This window comes from Melospiza georgiana, chromosome 7 (genome assembly GCF_028018845.1).
Source record: "Melospiza georgiana isolate bMelGeo1 chromosome 7, bMelGeo1.pri, whole genome shotgun sequence".
Classification (NCBI taxonomy): Eukaryota; Metazoa; Chordata; class Aves; order Passeriformes; family Passerellidae; genus Melospiza; species Melospiza georgiana.
The window spans coordinates 28,562,625-28,587,499 of NC_080436.1; the positions used below are offsets into that span (position 1 = coordinate 28,562,625).

A 24,875-nucleotide genomic window follows, 5' to 3' on the forward strand; every position below is an offset into this window, starting at 1 on the left:
CGGGGCAGCCGCCGGTCCGTGCGAGGCAGTGCCGCGCCCCGTGAGAGACAGCCCCGGCCCGTGCGGCCCCTCCGGCCGGTCGCTGTGAGGAGAGGGGGGAAGGAGAGGCCGGAGGGTGGGGGTGTCCTCCGCCTTCCCCCCGGGGCTCCTCCGTCCTCTTCTCCCCCAGCTTTTTTTCCCTCTCCTCCCCCCCGCTCCCTCGGCCCAGTCGCTGCAGTACGATGCGGCGCTCGCCGCTGCGGCGGGGCGCGGGGCGGCTGCTGTCGCTGCTCCCGAGGCTGCGGCTCGGGCGGGCGCTGCGGGAAGACTGAGGAGGGGGGGGCGGCGAGCGGCGCCTCCGCTCCCGGTCTCGATCCCGATCCCGCGGCGGGGTGCGGGCGCTGCGCGTGCCCGAGCGTCTGCGGCGCGCGTGCCCGTGCGCGCGCCCGCGGAGGCGGGTTGGGGGTCGCGCGGGGCGGCAGCGGCGCGAGCGCGCAGCCCCCGCGCCTCTCGCCTCGGCGCTCCCCGCTCCATCTGGAACCAGGACGTGGATGGTACATGAAGGTAAAGGCGGCTCCGGGCTGGGGGCACGAGGGGCGCTGCGAGCCGCGGCCGTGTGTGTGCTGTGACCCCCCCGCTCCCCCTCCCGCAACTTGGCGCTCAGCTCGCCGCGGGCGGAGAGCGACTGCCCTGAGCCCTTTGGGGAGGGGGGGTGGCCGTGTGTGTGCGCTCTCCCTCCGCTTCCCCCTCCGGAAAAGCAGCAGAGCCGGCTCCCCTCGGCCAGGGGGGTGTGTGGGGGTGGGGGGGAAACAGCCTCGAGGGGAACGAGCTGCGGGGGCAGGTCGGGGTCTCTAAAATGCACTGAACTCCGCCGAACGCCCGAAACGGATTTTTATTTTAGCGTGTTTAATAAAAAACTTTGCGATCCTGTGCTTTCTAGGCACATGTGCGCGTTGCCCTGGTTATGGGCAGGGAAAATAGGTTTGAGTGCTGTCGCTGCATTCCTCTGGTACATTTTTAGTGTCTCCCTCGAGCAGAAGGCTTGTATAATCGCTGTGTCTATATGCGACAGAGGCTTTTCGTCTACCTGGTGATGGGTTAACTCGTGCATGCTGTTGCAGCACCGGCTGGAAGAAGCAAAACGTCTTTTTCCTTTCAAAAATCTCCAAGAGCTAGTGGCTAAAAGTAGATAGCTGCCGGTGTACGTGAGGTGTTCCCAGCTCTGGTCTGTTCGAAGGGTATATGCATCGTTCGGATGTAAAACACACGTGAACGAACTTTATGCTGTTATTTACAGCCATCCAGGACTTCAGTGTGGCCAAGCTGTTACAATTTTTGAAACTGTGAGGTAGAAAATATTTGTGTGACTTGGTGTATTACAGAAGTGCTAATGGATCTCAGCTGAAGGGTAATTTTTAGGCTGCGGTGTGCACATACATTTGCTCACCCACGGGGCATTTCTCTTGCCCTGAGCTAAACTCGGAGTTGGGTGGTGAGGGGGTTTTGTGAGTGCACGTTTGCCTGCTTGTTTTGGCAAATAAGTGCTCTGTAATGTTGGGAGCCACCGACGTGTTCACACGCATGCAGACATGGTGTGCTCCTCTCATTGGAAATGTGCTTTGCAGGAATACAGGAAGGAGTTACATTAGAATTGGTAAAACCATTTTTTGTTAGATTTGTATATTGTAGGAAAGTTTTCCAGTTCATTGCTTGAACATAATATATTCACTATTGTAATCTTATGGGTGCCATTTTCTTGACAATGGATTTCTTGCTTCACTGACCTAAAAAGTTGTTTTTACATATTGGCACGACTCTGGCTTGCACCATGTTGATAAAAAATGATTCTGGGTGATAAGCTTACAGATCTGTACATGTGTGTCAGTATGTTTCCCAGGCAAGTTAATACTTTGTAAACTCAGAAGTGTACTGTGGGTCGGATTTTTTTGCTATAATTTTGTTGTCATTACTGTTTCTTTGTATTTTTAGATGATGTGCGTGTTTTTAATTTTAGTTTTTCAGAGTCAGATTAAACATTGAAATACAGATGCATATTCTTCACAAGCTGAAATGTATTAAGTAATTTTACCTTTCAGTATGTTTTCCTTACGTTTGCAGTTAAATTTGTTTGGAATCAGATTTACCTGTTTAGAGTTTACTTCGATGGTTACTTCTTGTTCAGCAAAATTGTCCGTGGAATGTATTGTTTGTTGCCATGCTTTACAGTTCTCATGTGCTGTTAATGTCTAATTTAGGATGTACATAGCAGTATTGATTGAACACCCTTGCTAAAAATACTTTCAGGGTTGGGTACACTTACACCATAGTAGCAGGAAAGTTCAGCCAATTCCGTTTTTCTGTGACTAGAATTAATTCATTATTAGCAGCTATACTTTTAAAACATGAACAAAACCCAAAATCCTATAATCTTAGAAGTTATGCTAATGGCTCTCTGTTAATGAGCAGGGTTCATGTAGTACTATTGACATGTCACTGCCATTAGCATATTTGAAATATATGGTAAGTTAATACTCAGGGTACATCATTTTGGCTCAGATCCTGCAGTGGCCCCTCTGTGGGCAGATGTTTCCACCTGCACAGAAGTTGCTGCAGGAACTTGAGCTCCAGCTTTGGTTCAGGAGGCATCAGGCCTGTTTGTCCTGGGCATTGCTGAGTGTGAGTGCTTGGTGCTGTTAGTGTGGTGCCACAGGGGCTTGTGGGCATGCAGAGCTCCAGGGCTGGCAGCCTCATACAGCAGTGTGTGACATGATTGTGGGGATAAAGGCACTTCTGAAAGATTGCTTTCACACTGTAACAGCACTGCTGAAAGGTCCTGAGCACCATCTGGGGACTCCATTTCACTGGGCCATTATTTATGGTTGCTGCTTTGTGAGGATTTTGCTGAGTGTACATGGGAGTTGTGTGCCTGGGTTTGTGTGCACGTGTAGAAGGTGGGATGCACAGCAAAGGTAGCCAGGATGGGTCAGCCCTCAGCTCAGCTGTGTGTGGGAACAAGAGCAGCTTGCTTGGGGCAGTTTAGGCTTTGGATGGAGTCAGTGGGTTGGGTAAATGTCTTCTTAAAATTACAGTGGATTAATAGTCTGTTCTAACTTTTCAACTGGTCAAATCTTTAATTAAAACAAGCAGTAGACATGTGCATGGCTTTTTTTGGTGTTGGAATCAATGTTAGACTATTTTCCCTAAACTGATAAATAGTGCATTCCTATGGTTTGTCTTCTTGGGTCTTCTTACTACCAATAGTTTGATCCTCTGATTGCTCATGATTGTGCCTTGCTCCTCCCCTCCCCCAGTTTGGGTTTAAATTTGGTGCAAGATCATATGAATCCCATGCCTTCACATCCTGTTTCTGTGTCACCTCACTTCCATTCTCACCAATTAAAAAATGGCCAAACAAGAGAATCTTTCAGCAGATGGTTGACTGTGCTTTTTTTTTTTTTTAAATACAACACTTTCACTCTGATGCTGTCACTTTTCATTAAATGCCCAGACAGAATTCTCATGGGTATTAATGTCCTCCAACCTAAATAACTGTAAAAATGGTTTGTGTATGTATATAATATGGAATTGTTCATGGGGGAAAGTAGGAGCTGTGAAGGTGGAAGAGCAGAGGGAGGGGAGAATGGCCTGAGCAGGAGACAAAACCCAAGGAGCTCAGCAGAGTGCTGGTAATACAACAGCAGGTCTTTACTGGCTGCACCAGCTGTTCATATATGCTTGTTTGGGAACAGAGGCTGGTTTTCCTTGAGGACTTGTAATCCCCTGAAGTAGCACAAAAACAATTTTCTGTAGGCTTTGGAAAACCTTTAATTTCTAAAATTTTGGAGTTCCTTCTAAGTATATATATATATATATATATATATATATATATATATACACATATATATATAATTATTACAGTGTTATATATGCAGGTACATATTCAAAATCTCCATCTTTATTTTGGAGAATTCCAGAATTAGAAAACGATTGCTGTTTGCCACTTAGAAAATAAATTACTTCAAGTTTATAGCAGTTAAAGTGTTCAGAGAAGTTTGATTGATGTGCTGACACACCAGAATCAGGGTCCAGATGTGTAGGTTAAAAGAATCTGGATAACAGCACACTGAAGTGTGTGCTGGGTGTGTGCAGTGTCCCAGTACATGCACAGAATGTTACAGCTGGTGGTCACAGAGATTCTCAGTAGGTCACACAAACATAACTTGATGAATTTCTCTTTGAAATGTGAGAATTGAGGCAGCTTCTCCTTTCTCAGCTGATGCACCTTCAAACAAAGTCTGGTGGGGTGATGCAATTGGGCCTCTCTTGGCACCCTGCTTTGTCTGACACTGCAATTACTCTTGGACAAGTTTCCTGTGCCTATTGGATGATAAATGCAATTCTAGTTGTGTGGTTTATGGGACACTGCCATCTCTACAGTTACACGAGGAAGGGGAAATGGCTAATATCCATTTTAAAATAAACAGTCTTTTGATTATGAGTATTTATGACCTGTAATGAAGAATGCTCTGGGAAATATTTTTCCTGATTGGAGTGTGAAGTGAGCTCTTCATTGCCACTTGACACTTTTCAGTCTGACCCTAAGATTGATGAGGGAGAAACAGCCAACCCACTTCCCATGGCACGTGCATTCTTACATTGCCTTTCTGGGTATTTCTTATCTTTTTCAGGGTAACTAGATTAGAGAATAATAACTGAATTATTTTGCATGACCAAAAGCCCAGATCTTCAAATGACAATCAAATGTAGTGCTGCTAGAGATTACCATTTTCATACTGGGAGTTTTTACTTTTTTATAATTAGAATGGTGTAGATAAGCTTTAAGGAGGATGTATTCAGTTCTCTTATTAGCCTGGATTTTGGACTTTAAATTAAAAATTGCTCAATATCTGCTAGTCAGAACCTTGTTCTACTGGTGCTTTTCCTTGGGAAACATCAGTTAAAGTCTGAAAGTATTGAGTTCTATATGATTTTGCTATTTTGTTTGATAGTTTTAATAAGCCAATTGAAAAAAAAATGAAATATAAGCTCTTTTCTGGTGTTTGCTAGAAGTAACAATTTGAATTGGTTTGGTTTTGTGCTGTTAACTGTGCTTGGATTAAGCAAATGATCCTCATTTTGTCTCCAGAAGGATATTCACTTTTAAGACAGCTGAGTGTATTTTAGCTTTTCCTGAGTCCTTTGGCCACTTTTTTGTGTTTGTGTACCAACATCTCTCTGACCTACAAATTCCCCACTCTCCCAAAAACCCACCCACCCAACCAAACCTCCAAGGAGCGTTTTGTGTCTGCTGCAAAAGACAGAAATGAGAAACAAATGATGTCAGTAGTGCTCTGCACTTGTGTCAGTTATGAGTGCAATGAAAGTTATGTAAGTGTTGTTTTCTTAGATGAGAAAACGATTCTTAGTTAAGTTGTTTGCTTTTTTATGTCAGGTTTGAAAGCAGCAGTTGAAACTGTATCTGCAGCAGATCCCGTCCACGCAGCAGCTGTGACAGAGCCTGCTGTGGCTCCTTTGTCCCCGAGATGGGCTGGCCTGCTTTGTCTGGGAGGAGGTGAACACGCGAGGTTTCTGTGTTCTCTGGCCACAGTGGAAGGTGCCCGTGCAGTGGGTTTGGTGACACTGCAGGGCTGTGCTTCTCAAAGGAGAAATTCAATGTGACACACCAGAGCTGGTGCTCTCTTGTGTGTGCCAGCAGAGATACAGGGCTGAAGTACCTCCATACTTAGTTCAGGCTTGACTAGAACTGGAAATGTTGTTCATTCCTGTCCTTCAGGTAGAGAAATGACCACACAGTCAGTAAGAGCACCTGGAAAATACACCAGTCAGTGGAAGAACAGTTATTGCTGCTGATGCTCTCTGAAATTCCAGCTTAGCACAGTTTTGTATCCAGGCCAAGAGAGAATTTCTTGATGGTGCTTTCCCTTATATTTTCCTAGGCCGTGAAGTTGCAAAACATATTAATTGTGATTAAAGTTCTTATAACTGATTTGAACAAAAAAAAAAAAAAATCAAAAATGTAATGTATTTCTTTTGGTACTGAAAAAAAATGCTTCTCAGATTTTACAGCTTTGATCCAATGCTTTTGCTTTTAAAAATGACCATTTATGAGGAAGATCACATAATAAAACTGGGTTTGTTTTGTTTCTGTTAGCCTTGTCAGTGAATTCAGAGATGTTTTTGGGGAAAAAACCTGCAGTCTTCCCATGAAAAATTGGCTTTGGAGAGAGTTAAAATTAACATATGTCACTTTGCGTTTGTCTGTCTTGATACGTGCAACAAGCTTGTAGTGTCATCTGAAAAAGTGAGAGATATTTTTGTCTTTTGATGTGTAAATAGGGTTAAAGATGGCCAGTGCTGATGTCCAGTGATGTGTTGCATTGTAAGTTGTTTTTTCCCAACGAATTGTGTGTGTGCACTGCAGATGCCAGTTTTGCATTGTCTCTGAACTGCATAGAGCCTCAGCACTGCTCTTAAAACGTTTTTCTGAGTTTATTGAGTGCCCCTATTTAGAAAAGCTTTACTTTGGGAGAAGGGATGTTTATCAATTTGTTTGACTTAAAAATAAAATTTTATGGAACTTGGCATTTGAGTTTGAAATCTGTGGCCTGCTCCAAACTGTGAGCTGCTATTGACTTGCCTTGGAAGAGGCTCTTGCCTGTTTTTGGGAGGCAGGCTGCAGTTAGGATTGATGCCACAGTCTGTTTTTAGTGCTTGGGTGCAAATGAGGCTATGGATGGGAATCCTCATCTACCAGTAATTCCCCACTTGCTCTGTTTTAGGCTTGTGTGTTGGTTCTGTAAGGAGAGAGTGCATCCTGTTAGCTCATCCAAGTGCACCTGCTTTCCATGGAGCAGATCTCTTGAATATTTGCAAGGGTGTAGTGTTTATGAAAAGAAGGTTTTGAAAGACTGAAATGTGTCTGCCTCTAAAACTGAAGGGGTGTATCATCTTTGTCTAAGTTGGGATAGAAAAGAGGGGAAAGAGAAGGACAGCTGCCCTGCAACAATTTTAAAGTGTACTGGGTTTTGGTAAACATAATGAAGAAGGAGAGGTAAATTTTTTTCTTTTATTGTCCACGAATCTCATGACCTGTTGTGAAGCTTGTGCTGCACTAACTGTGGCACCTACCACCACAGGAGGGAGAAACTGAAATGCAGAAGCTGTGTTACAATGGAACAAACACACCAGATGGTTACATTGTGGGGTCTTACCTCCAAGTGATTTGAACTTTTTTTGGGTTTATTTGTTTCCTGTGGGCTTAAGTGAGACTACTGGTTTGGATTCTCCAGCACTGAGAGCTGTTGCAGTTGCTGCTAGTTGTGGTTCTGTCACCTGTTCTCAAGTTTGCTATACATGCAGCTGGGTGAGGAGGGGCAGAACATTAATGGTGGCAAAAGCTTCTTACCTTTCTTAACCCTTCCCTAATTAACATTTTGCTTCTCCTTTCATTGTATGATATATTAAAATATACCATATAAGTCAGATTTGTAAACTACTCAGGCTGGAAGTGGCCTTAGATATTCAAATTTGGACTAAGGAAATAATTTTGGAATTTGTTGTTGGGAAAGGGTTATTTTTGCTTTGCTTTTCTGGGTAGTGTAATGTGGTTACAATTTTTTGGCACCTTCACCTAATAGGTTTACTGTTACTTAAGAGAATTATGGTATTGGTGATACTGTCTCTTCCCTTTTCTCATAGGATAGATTTCAGTATTTTGTTCTGCAGTTCCTGCATCTGTCTGGGGAAGTGACCATGTGAGTGTGCCTGGGGAGGGATGCACTGTGGTGGATGTTCCTGGGTTCTTCTGGTAAATCTCTTTGACTTTCCACAATCCCCATGCTTGCAGAAACTCTGGATTATGTTCAAGCCTTTCAATAGTTAAGTAAATTGTATAGGATTGAATAACAGACATTATAAAGGTATTAATTAAAATATCTCTGCTTTCAAAGACATGCCACTTGAAGGATGGAGAGCTGTACAGTAAGAAAATGAGGTGTGAGTAACCACTAAGGATGTGTACATACAGTTACACTTGGAACAGAATTTCTCAGCAGAGGGCTAGAAAATAGATTGAAAATGAACATCTGACAAAAAGTCCTCCAAGAGGAAATTCCTGCAGGAGAACTTCATTCTTGAGATTAATTAAATGCAAGATTAGAAATTCTCTAGATAGCTGTAAGCTATTTAATAAAACTGAAGTGAGCAATTAAAAGGCTCAGTTGTAGTTAGCAGCAGAAGCATTGCCTCCCTTTAATGATGGTGCTGCTGTCCCCTCCCCAGTTCCATATGCTCTCCCTCCTTCTACAGCAAAGCTGCATGGGAGCTCATTAATGCTGGGTGCTGGCTGCAGCATTTTCATAAAAAGCATCCTTCTCTGAATAAGGGTCGTGTGGATAATAACTTCTTTGGCATTGGAAACACATACACAGTCCTGAGAAAACAGAAATAAAAGTGCTTTGTAGAAATTATACTAATGAAATGTATGTGAGAGAGTAGCTTGAAAGAGAAACCTGATTAACATCTGAAACTTCAGCTCATGTTCAGCCACCTTTGAATAGAACTTATGTTGCCAGTGAAGCTACTTTGTCAAATCTGTTTTCTATTTCTAAGTTGCATTGATGTAAGCATTTCCCAATCCACCTCTTTGCAGTATTTTTTCCCTTTGTTTGCCAGACAAACAGATTCATTCTAACTGTTGTGGGAAATGATTGTAGCTGCTCTGCTATCTGCAAAAGCCTTTTTCCACTGAAGTCTTTCATATTCATGTGAATATATTTTGTGTTGTGGTGTGCCATGATAACTGTGTGTGCTCCAGCAGTTGTGTACAATGAGCTGGGATGTGTTACATGACCAGAGATCCATCCCTCATGGGATAGTGGTGTGTGATAGCAAATTGTCATCATGTTAGGGACAAAGATGTGTAACTGCAGATTCAAAGAAGTTGCTGTAGTTCAGCAGAATGAGTGTGCCATGAGTAATTAGGAAAAATAGAAAAAAAATTAATATATGTATTGAGTAATGCTGTAATAATAATAATTTTAAATTGCTTCAAAATAAGATACTACTTAAGTTGTTGAAGAGCACTCTGTGGTAAGATTATTTTAGAAGTGCTCATTACTTTCAATGAGAAAACAAATGTGGTTTCTATTAAAATAAAAATAGGCTGATACAGAAGTTCTGAAGATAAACTTATTAATGTTACTATTTCTCTGCTGTAGACAGAAAGCTACCTTCTAAAAGTCTGCTTTCCAGACTTAAATGTCTCTTGTTAGTACTCAGAAAAACCCACAGTGAAACCTTTTCTTTTGGCATTGTATAAATATCCTTATTTTCTTAGCATAATTAACATAATATACACTTTGGATATATCTGTGTGCATAGTAAGTAAAATATCATCATATTGGTGGTGGATAAAAAGATGGAGTGATTGCATTTTAAAATTCTGTAAAATAAAACTATGTTTCTCTATAGATTATATTTCAAGATTATAGCAAGTAATTTAGAAATAATGTCTGAGAATCGAATACCAGTGTTTATGCTTCCTTTTCAGGAGTGCTGGGGAAATGTATTTTGAATATTGTTTTTGTATTACACTTATTATTTTCTGTCAAGCCATGTCATACATGCTTGCACTTGAAAAAACGTTGAAATGTTCTGTTGACTTTTTGATACTTTTTGGCAATGTGACACTCTCCATTTATTTTGTCCCTTGTTTAAGAGTTTTTGTGTGTGTTTTCAAAAGCACTTCCATTCACCATTCAAGGAATTCAATAGAATTCTAATAGGAACTGCACATAAATAACTACAGAAATCAATGCTTCAATTCAGCCAAGAGTTTTTTTGTGACTTCAAAAGCCACAAGAGCATTTATTATTAGAAACATACAATTGACTTTTCTTGTATTATCATTTTGCATAGTGATTTGTTTTTTACCACCACAACAAGATGTTTGACAGTTTCATTTGAAAATGATGTATTTACATTCAGCATTCCAAAACAGTGTAATTTTTATCTTTTCTCTCGAGCTCTATTCATGTTATTTTGCATGTTGAGCTCTGTGCTAAGGTTGTTAGTGAAATATTCACTGGTGGGTTTTTCCTCAGAGATCAACCAAATGTTAGGCACAATCTCCTGTTCTTATATTGTGATGAAAATGTAAAAATTGTCTTCAAAGAGCGGAGTTTGATTAATTTTCATCTGTTCAACTCATGCAGTGTAAAGCATTTCCTCTCCTCCAAAACTCTCAATTTTCTGATGCTAGCAATCACAGAAGTGATCAACCTGTGATCATGCAGGATTAGGCTGGAACTGCTTCCAGCCTCTAGTGTTCCTATTACACCTCAGGCCGTGGCTTCTGGAACAGTTCCTTTGATCCTGAAGGTTTTAGGTGGGTTCTAGGAAGTGAGATTATCTTCAGGGACGTGGTTTGAGCACACCAGAAGCTTTAAAAAATTGATGTTTGTCTTTTGAAGTAGTCCAAAGATGATGTGGTGTGAAATACAGTGCTCTGTGTTCAGCAATGCTTTAAAGGAGCCCTTTGAGTGGTGTTGCTCTTGGGCAGCTGGTGCAGTTCCCCCCAGGTAATGGTGCAGTGTTACACCTGGGGTGGGGAGCACATCTGCAAGGGAAGAGTTTTGTTCTGGTTGTCAGCAGGGTACTCAGATTAATGGATTTTTCTATGTTCTACTTTTACTTTTCACTGCTGCTGATAATTCAGAGAGCCAAGTCAAGGTACCAGCTGGACCTTTTAGATGCTGGCTGCCTTTCCCCACCCTCCCAATCTCCCAATTCCTGCTCACCAGACAGTCTGGTTCTGTGTGAGAAGGAGGTGTTAAGAGCTTCTTTGTGGAATTTCATCTTGAGAACCAGCTAATGCTGAGGCTTGCTGCCACCAGCCCCACAGTCCCCTCCTCACCTCCCTTGCTGCAGGAGCAGGTGCCTGTTTTGGCACTTGGGAAGCATTTCAGCTCGGTGGAGGCACAGGGAAGCATGGCTGTCTCTGGTCCTTCCCTGTCCTAACACGTGGAGTGGAAACACTCTTCAGGTGAAATTTACACTGCACCCTGAGAAGTGTTTTGCTGGTGATGAGGGAAAGAGGGGCAAGGTGGAGTATGGTGAGGAGCAAGATTGGTACCACAGACAATATCATAGCTGCAGAGCCACTGGTGTTCAGTGGTCTCATTTGGAATGATATGCATTTGGGATTTAAATCCTGTCATGGTGTTACCTTAAAAAAAAAAATAATAAAGTGAAATGAAATTAGATCTTCTGTTGGTTCCTCAAAGTTCTTCCCCATTTCCCTTTCCATTTCTAATTCAGATTGCATTTGAGTCAGCTGCTTTCATCTTGACACTTATGTCATTCAAGGATCCACAAAGTTAGTATGTTAATGTCTGCATTTCAACTGACTGATAGGTACACCAAAACCTATCTTAATTTTGTCACTGCAACATGAAGCTTCTTTTAATTTCCCAGGCTGTTCTGCATTTATCAAAACAAGATAATGGAACGTTGCTGGCACAATTTGTAATCCTAATGTTTAAAGTTTATTAAACATGACTTTTTTTGCTTAAAACACATTCTTGCCCTTCCTCTGTTCTTCTAGGTGCTTTGAATGTAACAAATTTATAAGCTGGAAGAAATAATCGTGGGCATCTAAAAATAGTTTAGGTAGGGAAACTTATATAATTAATATATAATTATTATATAAGTAAAAAATAATTTTAAATCTCTCTAAAAGTGACCATCACTCTGTATTTTTAGGTTTGTCTGTGTTCTGTTTCTTTATGAAAATCAGTTCATGGCAGTAAGCAAGAGAAACCAAGTACTTCATGTTTGACACAGGTCAAATATTTGTGGGTATTATCAATCTTCTTTGGCAGTGCTGTTCTTAAACAGCCAACCTCAAATATATCAGAAAACATTTTGATACATTTTGCATCAAATGTTTATAATTTGTTTTGATTGCAAGAAGAAGAAACAGAAGTGGAAAAACCAGAGAATGCCAGAAGTGGTAGGAGACGACGGCGACTTGGAAAGCAGCAATCTATCCAGCTCATGCAAGTAGGTGCCAGAAAACCTGAAGCAGGGATATAATAAAATATAGTACTGGTGTGGAGCAAGAAAGAAGTTATTATTTGGTACAGCATAGTGTGTTTCATAGCTCCCCACTGTCAGGTAATCCCTTTTATTGAACTTTGTTTTGAAGTATATGCAAGTATATACCTTGTTTGTGGAACAGGTAGTTAAAAATGTATCTCAGGGACAAAAATACAGTCCTAAATTTGAACTAAATCCTTCCCTGACCACTTTAGTGTGTTTTGTACTTGTCATCCCTTTTCCAGAAGTGCTTTCTTCTGCTAGGGCAGGGTTTGTGAGTGTGTTGCACTCCTCCTTACCATAATAAAAGAACTGAATCTAATATCTAATTGATGTAACATTGAATGTCTTAGTAAGCATTCCATCAACTATATATGGATAACAATTGTTTCAAAGTGTTTGAAAGCTGTGATAGATTCAGTTTCTGTGGTATTGTATGAGGTAACTGGACTGTTCTTATTTGACCTGCATCTGGGTTATGAAGCTTCAAACCAGGTCCCTTTGAGGTTTTGCAATGCTGAGAATCATGAGGGAGGACCTTCATCTGTCCCGTGGGTTGGGCGCCTGACTCTGCATCCTCAAATGAGGGATTCCCTCTCTACAACAGCATGATATAGTTGGTTTATGTTTGTGTCTTATGACCTACTAAAAATATTCTCTTGCCTTCCCACTTACCTTCTAAGATCCTCTTCAGCAGAATTGGTGTATAACCACCTTGTATGCAATTCCGGTATTTTGTAGTGAATTGTGCCTGCTTGACAGAGTAAAGAAATTCTCCAAACTTAGGAAGGAAATGTATGTTTTCAGAAAATAGTTTTCTTTTATTATTCTGGATTGAAAGCTGAACATCTGAAGCCACTTGCCTTGATCTTTTGGAGGAGGCTTTTTTATTTTTATTTCTTGAGGAAAAAGATTTTGTGGAGTCTTTTTACGCATCTTAAACATCTCATGTATAAAAATAGAGGGAAGCAGAAAATATCAATACATATGGAACATAATATTTGAACAAGTAAGAAATAAATTCATGTCATGTGATAGTTAAAAACTTCTAATTCTTGACATTGATTCCTAAGCACTTACAATTTATGTTATGGAAAGTAAATTTAAAATATTATTTCAGTGTCAGTCTCTGTTTTAGAAAGAAAACATTGCTCTCTGCAAATCATCTTTCAGTTTGTAACATATAGCTAAATAGGCTGTGTAATAGACAAGTACACCTAAAAATATATAGGGATATTTCTTCTCCTTTCCCTATGCCAATTAAACATTGGCCTCTGTGTATAAATATTTTTCTTCTGTAGCAATTACTGTTTCATGCCAGGTAGCCACTTTGCAGAGGATGTTAGCTTAGCCATGCATAGTTAAGCCCATGTCCCCTCAGCTCTTCTCACTGCTGCATTGCCTGCCACTGACTACAGCAGTAATACATCCCTTGAGCACTGCAGAAACTGTGAAACACAGTTATCTATGGCTATGCAGATTCCAATGTGCATTTTAAAAATAGAATTATTCTAAATGTTATGCATACTTTGGCTTCTCAAGGGAATGTTTACATGCAGCTAATGAGTTGTATTTGTACATCAGAAGCTTAAGAGCATGTGTGTGTACAGGTGGGGCTGCTCCCCACACTGTGGGAGCCTGCAGTGTCCCTGGAGGGAGGTTGTGTCATCCAGCTGCCTTTGCCTTTGTAAGTCCAGTGCCACCATCCCAGTACCTGTCGTGATCTTCTGTCACCAGGGTGTGACAGGGGTGTGTGCTCATTGCTGATGTGGATTGATAGGTTTTTAATTGGCATGGTGCAGCAGAAACAATCACACAGGGGCTCAAGCTACATTTAAATATCTATATTTAAATGTTTGAAAGAGCCATACCATATCTGTTTGAAATAATGACAGATGTTTGGAAAGGAAGGAGCAGATCCTGTTTTCTCTCTTCCTTCAGCTGCTGGTGGTTTTCTGCTTTACCCACAATAGGTCTTTGGAGTCTGTGTCTGTACAGTTACATGGCATTTTCAGGTGGGAGAAGTTGTATCAAGCAGCTACATAATCAGCTTGGCCTTGCCTACTCACCCTCTGTTGCCTGAGCTGAGAGCTGTAAGCCAGTTCTGTTGAATGCACTGGCATGAAACTCTTCATAGCACAACCTCTGTATTTCCATACATCAGAATAGCATTCTTTGGTTTTCATTGGCAAAAGTGGCAATCGTTATGTCCAATATGAGTTTATCTATTTGGACTTGGACATGTGCAGGATAAGAAAAACTGTGAATTAAAAGTCTAGACTCCATCAGTATTCTGGCAAGTGGTAAAACTGAATGCACAGTAAGAAACTTCAGTGAAAGTTCTGCTGCAGAGACTAGTTGTGGGAAAATGTATTAGCACCAATTACAACAGTCTTCCTTTTTGGAAAGGTCTCCAAAGTCATTGACAAAGATAAAATGCAATCATTCCCGTGGTTGTGTGCCAAAGATGATATGCTAAAGGGATCATAGAACTGATGCCAAGTTCTGTGGGTTTTAAGAATTGCTTGTTAACTAGAGGAGATTTTTTTTCTTTGAGTTGCATAAATTAACCTTTTTTCTAACAATTCATCTTTTGTTTATGTGTTACTGTTCCTTGTTCATTTGTACTGTCATTGTCATTCTCCCCCCACCCCTCATGCTCTAGTCACTTTTCATACCACAGGGAGAAAATTTTTGCATCCAAAGGGCTGGCACAGTTATCAGCACGTGCTGCAGATAAGAATGGGAGTGCACTCTGGGATCAGATAAAAGATCCGGAACTCAGTAATCCTGACAGTGATGAATAACATGGAGATGTATCAGACTTGAGTCCTGTGTACAGAGAATCTTCCTTGGTGTAACCACATACAACTGATTATAAATCCATTCCTAGGTTTGTGTGGTTTGAACATGTAGCTACTCATAGCTATAACTTTTATTTTGTAGAATATTTAACTATTTTTAAGTGTTCATTGTAAACCCAAACACAAAAGCATTTCTGGTATCTTTCAGTCAAAGAAATACTGGGCTGGAAAAAGAAGGCACTAATGTGTTATCTTTTAAATAGAGTGCATTTATAAGCTTAGTATTCATTTTCTGAGCAAAAGAAAGAACGAGCATAAATTTGAAATTGTGAGAATCATGTTGTTGATACATATGGATGTAACTATTATAAAAGACCTTATTCTAATGCCAGTACCTGATAAGAACAGCAAGAGATGTATGACCAGTGTGGGCTGCTGCCACTGACTCACTGTGTAATGACAGGCAAATTACTTGGTTTTCTGCATCTTGTTCTATTCCTTTATAAATGAGAAATGGTTTCCCAGTAAAACTCTGAGATCATTGGATAAAAGGAGATATTTTTTGTACGCCTACTGAGTATATAAATTTGAAGATAGAAAGTGCAGCAAATACCAGGTTCTGTGCAAGTCTTTTTACCAGTACAGACACAGTAGGGTGAGTCTTGCTGCTCATTATGGATTGTATTAAGCCACGTTGTACTTTTGAAGACCGCTTAATGCACAAACAAAACTAGGGGTTTAGGTCAGATTCAGCACTTCAGGGCGTATTCTGTTCAGTTTCTTTTTGTAGTTAAGTACAGCTTCAATAAAACTTCTCTGCTGTCTGCATGGGTAACTACCATTCCATTTTCTGTGATACGCCAGACGTGGCTCTGCCTTCAGATGAAGCAGTGCAGAGTAGCTCACTGTCAATCTCCATCACCTCTGTCATGTTATGTCTTTGGCTGCAATTTCATTTTGGCTCCCTTCATTTTCATAATGTTTTGGGGAACTTGACCTTTTCAGAATTGTCTGCATTAACACTATAGTCTTAATCCTTCCCCTGGCACCTCCTGAAACAAAATACAAATTAGTGATTCAGACACCACAAAACAAATCACATGCCACTTGTTTCTTCCCAATGATTCTTCATTGTCATTGTTTGCTGTATTGTATGCAAGTCCTTGTGTGTTCTGTGGTGAAATATCCCTATCTATTTATTTAGATAAAGCAGGAAATTTTAAGGGAGGTCTGTAGCAGATAAGTAGGGAAATGATGCAACAGTTTCAGGTATATATATAAAAGATTATTTGGATAAACATAAAAAGAAAGGCATTATTTCAGCACTGACATATGGAAATTAACAGGTTTGATGTGTGCTTTGTTTTTTTAATAAAGTTGTACTTTTATTATGATAGCCCATAGGTACCTATGGAAAAAGTGGGAAATACGTGAAATTTCTGGTCTCCAGAGCTGTTTTTGCACCTTCATCTCCTTCCAATCTGTTTGTCATCATTATTAATTCCTTTTTAATTTGCTCACTTTCTTAGCTATTTTTCATCACATGAAATGCTTGCTTTAGCTTCATAATTTTAAAAAAATCCTGTAGATGTTTCTAGTTATCACCCCATTTTATCTGGTTGTGTTCTGCCCCAGATTCAGGAAATGCACAGTCAAAAGCTTCAGTTTTGAGTTTATCTTCACATTTTCCCCACCTTTTCAACATTTTCCACCCTTTTGTTCTTATCTTGAAAAGGCATTTAACTAAATGGAGGAGTGAATGATATAAATTTGGCTGGATGCTCATACCATTACTCTTTGCCTTGTTTTGACCATGAAGGAAGCCTTCCTCTCCTCATGGCCACCTGCTGCCCTCCTTGTGCTGCTGTAGTGCTTCTGCCACTGCACAGTGAGTCAGATTGGGGAATTGCTCTGACTGAAGAATAATTTTGCCAAAATTGTGTTGCTTCTTATTTCCCCACTCTGGTTTACCATATGGCTGTACAAATGGCTATGTCAGCAGTAGGGAAAGGATGATGCAAGGCTGGAAGCAAGAGGCCAAACTCAGGAGTGGGTCAGGGATGCTGTGTTAGCTAACACTGCCAGGTTATGTCAAAATAAAAAGAGTTTGTCAGAGTAAAGTCTAGTTGTCGGTGATACTGTCACATCCTACCTCTAGAATTCCTGATCTCTGCTGCTTTTTTCCTTAACCTCTCCCCCTTAGTGTTAGACATATTTTCCAAAGCTCCTTGTTTATCTCTTTCTTAGAGTAAGTGATCAATAACTGCATCAATAGAAAGCCTCCATTTCTCAGTGTGCACAGGAGGTGGAGCCTGTTGCCCTCAGTATAGGTTGAAAACCTCCTATTTGAATAATTTGTGTGGACATCATGAGTTAAACCTGTACTGTCGTTTGTTCATACCCATAAAATAATTACAGTGAGGTTTAGAGTGGCAAGCTGTTGAGATATGTATAAGTTAAAAAAAATTATTTAAATCAGTAATTGTCCACATCAGTACAGTATGGTACCTGCTTATTGTGAAATTTGAAAAACTTTAGCCATTGTGGTAGAATCATTGGTAACAAAAAAAATGTAATGCAACCTAACCTGCTTTCATAGTATCTTTCCATCAGTGACTGGATATCTTGACAACAAAATATTTCATGTCCCTGAAATTAATCACAAGATGCTCTTGGCAAACCAATGCAGTAAATAATCCCTTCCTTTTCCTAAGTCTACAGAGATGCACTTGGTTACTTTGCAGTCAAGTTATTAACAAGCAGCATGAAAGTGTTTGGTGTTTTTTCTTGTTTCTATGTTTGTTGGGGGATGTTAGTTTTACTCTACAGATATTAAACTGATGCTGAAATGATAAAATGTACATCTGAACATAAGTTACCTGCAAATATGATCATTTTCCTGAACTTAGGTTAAAGTGAAGGAAAAATATGAATTCCATTCTAAATGCAATTCTGCATGCTCCCATGTAAATAGACTTGTTCCAAACCTGTAAGTAATGGTGTGGCTACAAGTGTTGAAGTCTCAAAACGTCTCAGCTGATGTAAGAGTAGAATATCTTTTTGTTTTCCCCAAAATTAATGTATATTATGTTCCTTCTATTCTAGTACTTGTTTGGAAAACAATAACAGAAAAAGTGGCATTGTTTAATAGAGTGATGCACACCATGGAGACAATTTCTGCAGCTCGGTGTGTACAACTTTCCAGAAAGGAGTGATATTAGTTAACCTCTGGTCAGTCATATGATCTATAGTCCATTGTCTTGTCCATGCCTTCTTTCTGGCTATCATAATCTCAATTATTGACTTTGTAAATTTCCATTTGTTTCCATACAAATGAATTAATGTTTGGTTCTTTCAAAGACTGAGTAAAACAAGAATCTGAGCTTAATGCACCAAAACAGACATGAGCTCACTCAGGCTACGCACGATCATTCAGTATTGGGTTTTTTTAGTAAATAGGTCATTTTCCCAAGTTTAATACCAGGAATGGATGCATGTGATGAAAGTGAACCACCAAATTCCAGTGTCTTGAAGTATAATCCCAAATTGGAAATAGAAAGCAAACTGTCTGTGGCACATAAGGTGTAAATAAATATGACGTTTTGTGGGTTCCTCTCTAGCTCTTATCCCAAAATATCCTCTGGCCTTGTTATGTGCACACTTGGGGATCTGATGCTCAGATCATCAGGCTGGCAGCACTCCTGGGAGCTCTTCCCATCACCTCCCTCCTCTTCTCAGTAGTTGTGTAATGTCTTTTTAGCCTGTATCATTCTGCATTGCTCTTGCCTGCTGATAACATAGATCCTACTGCCTGCTCTTTTCCATAAGCCCTTGAACCCTGTTCTTTTTTCCCAGCTGAAAGGAAGGCATGATCTTCATTCCGGAGTTGCTCTCAGATTTCTCAGGTAATACCTTCCTGGATCTGCTGCCAGTGGAGACAATGGTTGTGTTCTCTTTACCTTAATGTTACTGACAAATTTTCAGCTATTTGTCTCCTGTTGCCTTGTCTGGATTTCATATAGCTCCCATAGATGTTGTGGTTTTGTGTTTTTATGGGTAATTGTTCTGAAAACAGCAGTTAAGTAATAGCTCTCTGATCATCTCTAACTCTGATAGAGTTCCTCTGGAAAGCAATTTTTTATTCGCTTAAACTCTCAATCATATTCAATAGAAAATGGAAATAAACATCTTAGTGAAGCCAACAAAACAGGAAAACAAGCTAACTACAACAGTGAATTTTAGATAAATGTTCAAACACCTACAATTTTAACACTTTTCTCATCCCTTGTGGTTGAGACTAAAAATTCACCAGTCCATGGAACTGCAAGATGAGATGTAAGAACCAGATTTGTAGTGGTATTAAAACTTGCCATGTAATGGTGGCATGGCTGCTCCTGCTCCAGCTACCAGCATCTTCCTATATCATTTTTCAGAGGAGTATTACAGTCATCTTACAAAGTGCCTTAATAGAATATATAGTGGCAAAAATATCAGTGGCCAGTCGTAGATTTTTTTAGTTATTTTGCCATAGTGGCCACCATGTGACAGAGATGTCCAGGTAGTGTAGCCTCTCTATCTGTTAAAAAACAAAGCCTACCACAAAGTATGCATAAGCTGTAGGTTTGGGTGTATGTGTTCTTGAGTTACTTATTTTGGATTTCTTGAGAGCTAGATGAGATTTTTCTGCACTTTCATGAGCTCTGTCAGCACTTGTTCAGTCTAGTTGGCACCTTTTCATTTCTCTCTGTTTTTTTCAGCAGATTTTCTTACAGAAAGGCGGATGATCTAAGACTGTGAAGAAATTCTAATTTGTGTTTCTCTTTATATACTTCCAGAGGACAGATGGACACGTCTGTTATTTAATAATGCTTATGTTACATCCTTCATGAGGAATCAGAATAGCTTGTAGCAGTCTGCCTGCCTGTCAGTAGCAGACAGAAGCTTCTTGCTGATTTTGTGTTAAATAACAGGGGTTTCTGCTCTCTGGGCTCTAGGTTTCAGAATTTGAGAACAGAAAATTCTCAGATGGGCATTGTAGATTGTTCATTCTCTTAGCTGCTGAGAAGCTCCCTCAGATATTTTTGGGTGACCTGGTAAATAGACATGCTGTGCTGGTTCTTGGAGGGTGGGAGCTACTTTTCATAAGGATAATGTGGTGATGGTATTAAGCTCTTTACCATTGCCTCTCTCTGTGATGTACATAACATCATGCTCATCATTCTTAACAAGTTGCCAGAGCACCCTGACACCAGTTTCTGCATCTGGAAAGGACAAACCTTGATACATTTCTCTCCTGAATAGTCAGAACTGAAGAACTCTTCAGATACTCTTCAGCTTGAGACACCCTGCCATCGAGTAGTGCTGAAGGAGTCACTGTGCATGGCACTGGCCACCACTGTTCCATGGGCAGTGCATATTCCTGGCAGCCTCAGTTCAGTAACTGTGTGATCCACCTGGAGCTGCATCACTTCTTCCTTGCTTTCACAGACTCCAGCTGTGGACCCACTAAGACTGACTTCGGAGGAGAGGATCTGTTACAGCAGTGGACAGAGCCAAAACTTGGCAAACCTTTACTGGACTGTAAAGGGGCTCATTCATCTGTTGGTTTTTACTCTCTTTGCAACTTCCTGGGGCTACCAAAACATTTCCAGTCATGGGTCATCAGGATCTGCTTCCTGTGATCTGGGGAGCAAATTGTGTCTTGTCACGTCTTTCCACAGAAGGTATTAACAATTTCATGGTACATTGTCATTGGTGCTAGTGTGCTGACAGTTCTGAGACTCTTGAATTCTCCTGTCATCCCATTTCAACAACTGCATGGTTGTACCTAGGTGACTACTCCATATGTGCTTATCCATGGCAACAGACACTTGCTCAAGTGTACTTGTTCTGTAGTCAGTATTGCTGATGCTGCTGGTGTGGTGGCTGGAGTTCAGAAGGATTGATTCAATCTGGACTTTGTCAGACAGAGTGCTCTGCATAATCATAATGCAAATGTGGTGGCTTCAGATGTCATTTTTTATTCTGTTTAAAAATGTTGTTTCTATGTCTGTTCCCAGGTTTAACCTGTAATGGGAAAAGAATACTTTCCTTTTTGTGGGTTGAAGATTTTTGTTTTTTCATAATATGGCAAACTTGTTCATCTCTGTCACTGATCCACTGATTGTGTCAGAGAAGACATAACTGGGAAAACTGAACTAAGAAGCCAGTGGTTTTGGTTTGGTGCTCTGCTCTTGGTGAGCCTTGCTATTCTGGGCTGTCCTGTACATCTTTGTGAAGAGGAAGCTTGTTGCTAACTGAGTTTACAAATGCGGTTTTGAAAGTACTGGATCTCCTAAGGTCCCAATTTAAAGTACTTGTTGCAGTGAAAGGCCCGAGTCCCCAGAAGAACTGACTCTGATCTCTGATGCTCTGATGAGTCTGTCTTGCTGTTAAGAGAGAAAGTGACTGTGTCTCACTGGTGAGTGTGGTGGCTATGGCTAGTGTCTTTATTTTTGGAAAATACCTCTTCTGAGCGTTTCTGGGAGCATGGGGAAGAGCTCTGTGTCCTCAGATAAGCATAGTGCCACTGTTCATAGAGACCTTTGCTGCAGACCCACATTCCTGCTGCTTCCACCTGTGGCTCCTGCAGCTGTTTCTAGGGAACCTGGGCTGTGCTGCAGAGCTGCCAGCAGGGAAAAGTGCATGTGAATAGACTTGGGAAATAGCAGAAATGTGTTGCTTGGTTTTCTTTGTTAATGTGCACGTTCCATATCCTGCCATATGTCGCTCTTGTGTAGCCTTTTAATTCTGGGATGCTATAGTGTAAAGAGTTTGGGGAAGCTGAGTTTAATTACAAAAGAGTGCCTAAAGAGGCAGGTGTGAGAAAGCCATTTTAGCCTGACTGCAGGGGCACATGAATGAACAGAGTTCTTAAACACAGTGCCCAAGAGGAGCAGTGCAGATGTGCTGACTCAGCTTGTTGCCTTTTAATGCCATCTTCGTTTGTATGTTGGTAGACTGCTCCTTCTCAGTGCACTTTGTAAAATATTTTCACTGTAAAGATAGGTGAGTGTTATCTCTTGTCAATCTGAGTGTCTCTTCACACTTAGAATCTTGGAATTGTTTAGGTTGGAAAGATCTCTAAAGATCAAGTCCAATGGTTAGATATCTAAGTCCAGCTTGATAGATAAAAAGCTGTGTTTTTAGGTATCAGAAAACTTAGCAATGTACTCATGTCACCATCAATGTGTTTGTGCATGTTGAGAATAAATGTGTACTTAATCAGTTTTCTTTCTGGGTCTTCTGTTTTGAAAGTCTTTTTGTTTTGAAGGAGGTTGTCCCTAAGCATTACAAGCTTGGCTTAATTTTGTTGGTGAAAATGATAGAAAAATAAACCATAGATTTAAGTAAAAATGTATGTATGTAGGAGACTGCTAGGGTGAAATAACTTTACTGCATGTTCTTCAAGGATTTTTGTAATGGTTTGGAAATCTTTCTGTACTGCATGTTAAAATGTGTGAAATTTAACAGCCTTTTAATGATTTTTGGTAATGCTGCCTATTTGATTAGGTTGCCATTTATCCCTTCCATTCATAACCACATGGAAAGCATCTCAGGAGAATGCATCAGACATCTGTGCTGTAACTCTGACTTTAGATGTACCTGGCAGCTCTGCATTAACCTTGGGAGTGGACTTGGGCATGGCTCTTGTCTCTTGGCTGCAGTTTTGCTTACTGCCTTCAGGCAGAACTTGTTTGATTTTCTGTGCATTTGGGGACATTCTTGTGATTTCTGTTGCTGTTCCATCTTCTGTACCCACCCCAAAGGAAGAGGACATTGACTAAGCGAGAGGAAATTCAAAATGTGATTAGAGAAATGGACAAAATGTAGGAAAGGATTTGAGTGAGGAAGGAAACTGAACAGTTAGAAGGGGACTGTTAGAGCTTTGAGAAGGAAAGAACATACATGGAAGAGATCTGGAGTATTTGCAGTAAGTGGATGGTAGAGAACTGATGGTTTACATCATGAATTATTACCTCTGTGGTTTCAGCATGGCTACCTCAGCAGCCTGTGAATGTGACCCATGTTTGTACCTGCCTATCCAGGGAAAACAACAGGAGCAAGAGCCAGGCTATTTTAAGATTAATTAATATATTGTTTAAATTGCTAGTAATGTCCAATGACTTTTAAAGTACCTCATTGAAATGTCCAAAAATCTTAACTTAACAGTTTATGTTTTATGTTCAGCTTAACAGTATGCTATCTCCATTGTCCATTGTTATCTGTTATTTCTGTCAGGAATCACAACATACTTGCTAAGACAAAAAATCTTGCTTTTCATGTCAAATATTTATAGAAGAATGATTCTCCCAAGGGACACCTTGTGTCATTATAAAACAAGAAAGTATATTGGAAAAAATTGTATTTTTTATATTATCAACTTAGTAAGCTGGTTTTTGATCATAATGGTATTTATAAAAATATCTTAAATATTCATTGTTGTAACTTGTTTTCATTTCTGTGCAAGTCTGTGTTGATACCTTTGAGCTTTTTATTGTGACTTAACAAACTCTGGATGTAAGCTAGAATTGTAGTGGGAAATGTTAGAACTGCACTTCCCTTTATATAAAACGAAAATGTCTTGAGAAAGCTCTTTTAGAGCTTTTGCAAAACTAAGCCAGAATTTTGTCAGAACTTGCTCCATTCATTATTTTTGATGTTTGCTTATTGAATTGTTCTTGCAGGTAAGATTTCTCATTTTTTCAAGGTAGCACTAGTGGTGAATAATCACCCCTGATCTAGCAGTGACATTTCCTGTAAGGACTGCTGGTAATTTGGGGCTGGCCCAGGCTGACCCCGGCTTGAATTGAAGATGTTCCTTCCTTTGACCATCAACAGCCTCTGCACTGGTGGTTTTCAGAGGGCAGCACTGGACAGTCATTTGTGCTCTGTACTTTGAGAGGTGGAGGCTTTTTCCCCTTTTTCTCCCACAGTAGCTTCTGTTCCCTTTTAGAAAAGAGAAATGAATCTGTCTCAGAATGTTGACTGCTTGGCAGTTAAGCAGAAAAAAAAAGTGTTTAATGGTGGATTTAAAGGAAAGGTATTTAAGGAAGTGGTGATTGTACTTGCTGGCAGCTTCCCTCCCACTGCTTTTATAGACAACAGCTAAAAATCTTTATTCTCACCTTTACCAAAAGGATAAGAAGTTGGGAAACTTGGATGCATTCTGCAAATCTTTTTCTCTGTAGGGACAATTACATTTATAATTTATATAAAGAGTTTTGAGGTTTTGTGGCTCTGCAGGCTTGTAGGAATTTCAGAGTTCATTTGTCAGAGATTTGTATCTTCACAAAGCAGTTCACACTGCAAGTATGGGTCATGGAGATCCTTGAGAACTGTAATGCTGGGCAGAAACTTGCCTACTGATGTAAGTCCACTGCTGTGTTTGGCTTTACCATAATTACACCCGAGGATGTAGTTGTGTCCTAGATTTAAGGACTGCAGTCCAGTTTCTGTGCTTAGTTCTGACCAAGGAGTTACTGCCATCTTTCATAGTGATTTAGCATCAGCACGTCTGCATAAAGCTCGTATGAATTACCAAATGTTGAAGGTCTACTATCATAAAAGTATATTGACTTGTGTAACTGAGATGCTTCTCAAGTAGCTTTGGAGTCAGGATGTTGCCCCGTGTATAAAAATAACAAATATGATACCAGGGTGAGTTTTACACTCTGACAGTTTCTTATGCTGTCATTGCCAACTGTAGATCGGCTGCTTGAAGTGTGTTCCTTGCAGGCTTTTGGAAATTGTGGGATGTTTGTTTTTCCTTGCAGATTTACATTACCTTTTTACTTGGACTATGAAATTCCTTTCTGGTATTTATAGTGTGCCCACTTTGCTGCAGACAGGCTTACTAAGCCTTGCTTTGGGTCTCTGCTGTCAGGGTTTTGTAGGCTACCACGTGCTTCCAGTCGTTGTTACGAATTTGAA

The 24,875-nt window shown here is 40.4% G+C and overlaps 1 protein-coding gene across 2 annotated transcripts in view; it reads left to right on the forward strand.

Moving 5' to 3' along the window:
• The first annotated feature begins 450 nt into the window (after positions 1 to 450).
• PTPN4 (protein tyrosine phosphatase non-receptor type 4) overlaps positions 451 to 24,875 on the forward strand; it is a 108,896-nt gene continuing 84,471 nt past the window's right edge. For both annotated transcript variants that reach the window (XM_058027559.1, XM_058027560.1), the window contains exon 1: positions 451 to 543. In XM_058027559.1, the coding sequence (XP_057883542.1) occupies positions 531 to 543 (13 nt within the window). In that variant the 5' untranslated portion in view covers positions 451 to 530. The remainder of the gene's footprint in view (positions 544 to 24,875) is intronic.